At 38.6% G+C, this 7,302-nt stretch overlaps 1 protein-coding gene across 1 annotated transcript; it reads left to right on the forward strand.

The window, feature by feature from the left end:
• Positions 1-6,505: 6,505 nt before the first annotated feature.
• Positions 6,506-6,988, forward strand: LOC147605355 (uncharacterized). Its single transcript, XM_086793531.1, has one exon. The coding sequence runs from the start codon at positions 6,506-6,508 to the stop codon at positions 6,986-6,988; it is 483 nt and encodes a 160-aa protein (XP_086649657.1).
• Positions 6,989-7,302: the final 314 nt, after the last annotated feature.

Raw genomic sequence — 7,302 nt, forward strand, 5'->3', positions numbered from 1 at the left:
GTGTGGGTTGACCTTTCTAATTTACCCCTTTCATTATGCAATTAGCCTGCTTCTCTTTGTCAAATCTTAGGGGAGATTGTAGGAGTGGACAAGAAAACTTTATTAATCCCCATGGAAACCCTCAAGTTTACATCAAGCTTGATGTCACAAAGTATCTCCCTACCTCTATCATCATCCTTAATCAAAACAACTCAGTGTATAGAAACAACTGCTTATCTACAAGAGGCTTTCACATTCTTGCTTTCTATGTGGGCTTTCTAGCCACATAGGAAAAAATTTTCCTCTTAAAAGGGGAAAATCCAAAAGCTCTATCAAACCCCCCAAGGTAGATCATGAGAGTACGAAGAAGTGGGTTCCAAAATCCACTTAGGTGCCTTTAAAAGAAAATCAGAGGCAAAGTGAGAAACAACCCTCTGCCCCTTTAAATAAGGGAAAATAAAAGGTTGATTTAGTTATGTAGAATGCTTTTAACGCTTTGATGGATCAAGAAAAAATGGATTGGATCCAAGAGCAATAGAGGAAACTCAAGGAGGTCAAAGTCAAACTAGAAGAAAATCCTAAAATCCAACAGGTTTGCTCCCAAAATTTTGAGGATGACATCAATAGGGCTGATAATATGAGGATAATATGGTAATTGACCTTCTGGAAGGTGCTCAATGGAGGATGTCTGTCAGGTGGAAGCTAAGGAAAAAGATTTCAAGGTTTAAAATAAGGTATCAACTTCCAAGGAGAATGACAGAAGACTCTCCGAGCTCAAATCCTCTCCCTCTTAAGAAAGAAGTAGGAAAGAAGCCCTAACCCTAAGGCTAAAAAGGGGAGCAAGAAGTATGGTAAGTAAACCAATTTATTTCCTCACACTAAATGTGTGTGGATTGGATGATCCCTTAAGAGGGGATGAACTTTCTAGATGGTTAAGAGACAACTCTATTTCTCCTATCTTCCTTGCTCAATAAGAGATTAAAGTAATAGGGGCCACTTTAAATACCAGATTAAAGTCTAAACTCTGTTTTAGTAATTTTGGGAAAATCTCAACATTTTGGGAAAATGAAATAGGGAGAGAGAACCTTGTAGTCTCCATTCTAGGATCCCTTCCTCACATTCTTCTCATCTTTTTTGCCCATCCTCATCTCGGCTCATGCACTTTAGTTTCATTAATTTTGGGAATCTCTTATTTCATACATAATGGATCTTTGGTTATTGTTCTGGAGAATGTGTATATCATTGCATTAATTTTGGGAATCTCTTATTGCACTTAATAGTGGTCTTTAGACTAGGAAATTGAAATTCAATTACTTTTGATTTTGTTGCTTTGCAGAATTTGTGCAATGTCTCATTAGTTTTGGGAATGATGCATATTAATAATTTGATCTTCTTTGAACTCATGATTACTTTTATTTTAATGATAAATTACATAAAATATTTCATTAAATTTGGGAATGAACTGCATATATTACTGTGTAATTTAATATTCTAAAATTTGGTTTGGTTGCAACAATGTAAAAGTCACCTACACACCTTTATTTAGTATTAACAGTGAAAACATGACAACATATTGCTTACAGAGTGTTTGTTAAATTCTCAACATACTATACTAGTTGGTGTAAAGATACACCATTTATTTGAAATAGTGCTCTGAGTTAGGCTAAGCTTGCCATTCATCATAAAAATAAGAAGTGTTGCAAGTGTTACACATTTAATCACATTATGAACAGAAAGGCAATGCGCTTAACTACTCAAAAACCAAAATTTGAAGTTAACAACACCTTAATAAGACCATCGAAATTTTGCTCAATCCACACTCTTGTCGATTACCTCATCAACCCCTACGAGACTTGCTTTTGCTTTCTTGCATACCGTAGGTGCACTACTAGCCAACAGCGACGCTAGTAGCGACTTTTTTTGTCGCTTACGCGACGCTATTTAGAGTCGCTACTGGCGTCGCTGCGGTACGTCGTTTATACGATACTGTTAGCGAATATTGTAGCGACTCTTTGCGTCGCATAAGCATGAATTTTTTTAAAAAAATTCTAAGTCGTCGCATAAGCAATGAAAACGTCGCTTAAGCGACGACGAGGAGTTCGTCACATAAGCGATTCGTCGCTTATGCGATGCCGCCCACGCAACGGGAAAAAACAGATTTATATCGATGGGAATATCCATATACATACTCTTATAAGCGCCTCTCTCTCTCTTTCTCTAGCTCTATCTAGTATTGCTCTCTCTCTTTGCCGCTTGCTTCCTTGCAATTGTGATTGTACTCGGTGCTATTGTTTTTGTGGAGATTAGTCAGACCACCAGGCGTAAACGAACATGAATTATGGTAAACAGCGCTATCTAGCTCTCTTTTATTGTTAATTTTTACAATTTAAACTTTAAATTAAATGAAAATTAGACTCTATATACCTGTCACTCACACTCTCTCTCCCCGACACACATATGGACATATTATATATATATATATATATTATACACACACGCACAGTGCACACTCTCTCTCTTCGTTATTAGGAGCTTGTGAGGGGAGGGACCCCCTTGGAAATTTTGAAGGTAGCCTACCATGAGCTCCAGAGTCTGTTGCCTGTTCAAATAGCGTCTAGTTCTCATGAAGCCCTTCTAGACTCAAGCAGTACTATTTCCTGTTAGAGTTACAGTCTTGGGCACTTCCCATTGTACCACATATGCACACACTTTTTCCCTGTCACATTTTTCCTCTCCACACGACTGTCTGGCTAGTCGACCTGCATGCATGCTTTCCTATATATAAGGAGGACCATTAAACTCCATAGCTGTTGCTACCAGGTGATAACCGGCAGGTAGAGCTTGAAGCCCGTGGGTATCAACAAGGAGAGAGGGTTACATTTGGTACTTGGTACTTGATTTGGTATCATGTTGGAACCTCGTACTTGCAATTGGTACATGGTACATGGTACGTGGTACATAAATTGGTACATGGTACGTGGTACATAAATTGGTACATGGTACATGGTATTGTAATCATAATAGCTTATGTTGAGCTTGATACTTTGAAATCACGTGCTTTGAAACTTCATAGTTCGGATCTTTAAGCTTGAAAGTTAGCTTGAGTTGATACGTAGCGTAGAATCTGGGACCTCTGCAAAAATTATGAAAATCAAAAGCTTGTTAATATTAGAGCCTAACATAGAAAAACAGTCCTTGGAACTGCGATAAAGATTTTGATTTGTCTCTATCTAGCTTTCCAAGAGCTTTTGAGAAATTGTTGATGCTTGCCAATCTTTTGCTTCTTTTGATGTGTTACGTGGCCTCGCCTCTTTCCTTGTTTAGGGTTTGTTTTTTTTTAACGTAAAGATAAATAAATAACGTTCTCGCAGATACTTAGGCTAATTAACTTACCGACAAATAATTAATTGTTTGACAATACACAAATTCAGTGATGCAACGAACATACGTCAATATATATCATCAACAAATATATGTACATGTGTCTAGAGTGTGTGGTGATCAATCCTCACATATACAAAACAGATCCCTAAGTATGATCACTACATGAGCCATCATTATACGAGTTATTAAGAGACTAAGGTTATGTAGAAGGGGAAGAGAAGGGTGTGAGTGTGAATGGACTTAAGGTCCACTAGCTCACCTATTTAAAGGTGGAGCTATGAGGCATTTTGTATTGAGCAAGGCCTAGTTGTATGCATAAACGACTTAATAAGCAAGATATTGTTCTTGTATTTTGTGAATCTCTTCTCTCCACACACTTGATCTAGCATGAGCACCACGTTTTCTCAACATGGTATCAGAGTCTAGGTTGTGATTAGGCCCCTTGTGGTGTAGATTAGGTCATTTTCTCCTCATATTTCTTATCTCTTCTTGTGTGGAGCTCAACCCTCTGCTGGTGGAGGCCTTCTACCAGCTTGTAGAGGCCATATCTCGTGGAGATTCCTTCAAGGAAGATGTAGAGGACACCTGGGCGTTCGTACGATCAATCTGCTGATTCGTTGCTCATCCCACGCGGCATTCTCTCTGCAGCAACCCGGCATCGTTTTTCAGTGCAACGCTGGCCGTACCGCCATACGCCGGCTCTGTAGGCCATCCTTAGTCAAGGAGCTTGAGGGCTTTGGTAGTCCACTCAATGAGGACTCCACAGCTCAAATCTGAGCTCATTTGATTTACTGAATCATCTGCTACAGTCAAAAAACCAGTCGTCTCTCTCTTTCTCCATGGAAGCTTTCCATTAAAGCTTCAACTTTGATTTTTTCTTGCTCAAATCATCTCTTCCCTTGCTTTAATCACTCAAGTGATGTTGTGAATGTGTGTTGCTGAACCTTCATCTTGATTTTGAAGAGTGGCCAACCACATGAGGTATTCATAAACCTCACTCTCAACAAGCTTCATCATCAACATGAACTTTCAAGCTTTCAACGTGTTGAAAGTGTGCTTTTAAGCACTAATTATGTTATTTAATACTAATTAAGCTATTAATCCAGCAAAGGGAAGTAACTATAAAGTATTCTTAAACACTAATAGTGTTATTAAACACTAATGGTGAACTAATCACCAAAAAGTAAGTATCATTTGATACTAAAAATATGCCTTTTAAGCACTAATCATGTTTTCTATTACACTAATGGTGATCTTAATCACCAACCAAAGTGTTGCTTAACACTAAGGTGGTGAAGGATTGGGATCTAAAGTAGACTGTTGGACCCGCTACTATCGATCTGGAGTCGGAGATCATAAGCGGCGATGATAATGATGCTTTAAAGAAGCGAGCGAGAGGAAAACGTGCTCTAGCTCAAAGTCCTTCGATATGGTATACTTTGGAATATTGGAAGGATTTGAGGATATGTCATCTTCTTGATCCTATGCACATATTCAAGAACGTTGGTTATTCGTTATGGCAACACCTCGTTGGCTTGAAAGACTTAAAAGGATCAAAACTCAAAGCCCAATCTATGGCCACTTTATGATGAAACTCAACGTGAGACAACCTACGAGCCTTCCCCATGGGTGCTCAAGACAGAAGAGCTGGAGACTATCAACAGGAAAATTCAGTCGATTCGTACGCCTAAAGGATATGGAGCATCTTGTCGAAACATGTTCACTCTAGATGACAAGAGCTTGTCTGGTTTAAAAACACATGATTGGCACAATTTTGTGAAGGTAAATCTATCCAGATCTTTGTAAGTACTTATTTTCTTGCATGTTTTGTTGATCGGATTAATCATGTATGCAACATGTTCTACTCCTTGTTATTGATGGATGTACTACAAGAGGAGTCGGAGATGTAATATATCGCCTTGGATCGCTTGCAAGGTATTTATCGATCATTAATTTTTAGTATAAAATTTTATTTGATATCTTCTTAATTCACAAAAATATCTCTAATATCTTCTTTCTTTTACTGATAGATGGATTACATCTAAAGAGATTGCCAAAGGGTCAATTCCACAAAAGAAGCGTGAATGTATAGAGCTTCTTTGTTTAATGGAAAAGGAATTTCCAACCTTCTTTTTTGATATCCAGGTTCATCTTCTAATCCATCTAGTTGATGAGATAGAGCTCGCTGGTGTTGTGAGCACTCGATGGATGTTTTGGGTCGAGAGATTTATGGGAGTATTGAAAGGTTATGTACGTCAAAAAGCAAGACCAAAGGGTTCTATGGTGAAGGGATGGATGCTTGAAGAATGCATGTATTACGTTTGTGAATATCTTGAGAAAACCGATTCTGAAGCTCCACGCGTATGGACAAATGAGTCGTCTTCTACCATGTCAGACGAGGTATTGTCCGGTAAGGGAGTCCCTTTTTGACTTAAGGTCCAAGATAAATTGGATATTTCTACTTTCATTGTCTATAATAGCGAATGCATGCAACAATTCGTTGATGAGTATACGAGAAGGAACTTCCAAGCAAACGAGTTGGCAGACGTAAAAAGAGGAGATCCAGACGTCAAACCAATGTAAATAACGACGGGGATATACCTAATTTCATGGATTGGTTATACACCCATATGCAATGGGCGGTTAGTGATCATGAGCCAATCTCAACGGAACAAAGAGAGTTTATGATCGGGTGTGAAAGACAGGTAACTTGTTGGGTTTTGAAAACTCTGAACTAAACAAATGAATCTCATTTTTTTAAATAATTTATTTATTGGTCTAGGCTCGAATGTATACCAACATGTGGGCTTATGGACAACATCTTCGGATAAAATCTATTGACGACTTACGTCTAACTCAAGATTCTTGCGTTGTTGCCTCTTTCAACAAGCAATTATCATGTGCAAGTTCAAGAGACACAAATCTTATCGACAGTGAACTTGGTTACGTGGGAACCATAGTCGGCATTTATGAAGTATCGTATCATATCTTCAAGCAGGTAAATGACATCTCTCTTCATGCAACAATGACATGTAGATTTCTTGAAGCTATACATAATTCTAAAGTTTTGATTCGTGTTTTTTGACACGTGGTTTTGAAGGTGGACTGGTTTCATGCCGAGTATAAAGGTAATAATGCCACAATGAAAAGAGAACCGTCCGGATTTTGGTCCGTCGACTCCTCGAAGTTATTGCATGCAACAAAAGAGCCTTACATTCTGCCAACTCATGTTGAGCAAGCATTCTTTTACAAGAATACAGATGCTCATCCATGGTGGCAAGTTGTGCATGTCCAACCTAGAGGTCGACACTTGTTTGATAGAGTTGACTCTGAGAAAGCGGATCAGGATGAATTGATTACGTCCTCGAATCTAGACACATCGATGTCAGAGAGGTGTAGAATTCTTCTTTCCGATCATGATGACATTATAGATGATGAGAACGACAACAATCCAGACTCTGACACTACAAACACCGAAGAGGAAGAAACAATGGATGTCGAGCCTACGGAGGAAATGAATGTCAACACATATTTAACGATGGAGGAGTTTGAAGAAGTCAACAAGGATAATGAAGATGAAATTTTAATGACGGTTAATCTTAGAGATGACGATGAGGACTATTAGTCTTACGTGTCAACTCACGGATCAACCTATGTTCGGTAAGATTTAATCTTAAAATAATTTATTGTGAAGTCAAGATTTTTATTCTTTTGAAAACTTACTAACAAGGGTGGGTGGTGGGGAGTCTCGTGGTGATAGCCTCATATGGCTAGTATCGGGGTTTGATTCCCCTCTGACTCGTTTTTCTTGCTCTAGCTGTGTACAGGGTAATTTCAGCTTCAAGTTCACTGAAAGAAAGTTCGTATCGGGATTCGATTCCCCTCCTCTACCAAGGCTTCTATCTCGCGTTTCAACCCCAGTATCAGCATCTCAACCTT

This window comes from Cibotium barometz, chromosome 59 (assembly GCF_041138505.1).
Source record: "Cibotium barometz isolate CiBa-2024 chromosome 59, ASM4113850v1, whole genome shotgun sequence".
Lineage (NCBI taxonomy): Eukaryota > Viridiplantae > Streptophyta > Polypodiopsida > Cyatheales > Cibotiaceae > Cibotium > Cibotium barometz.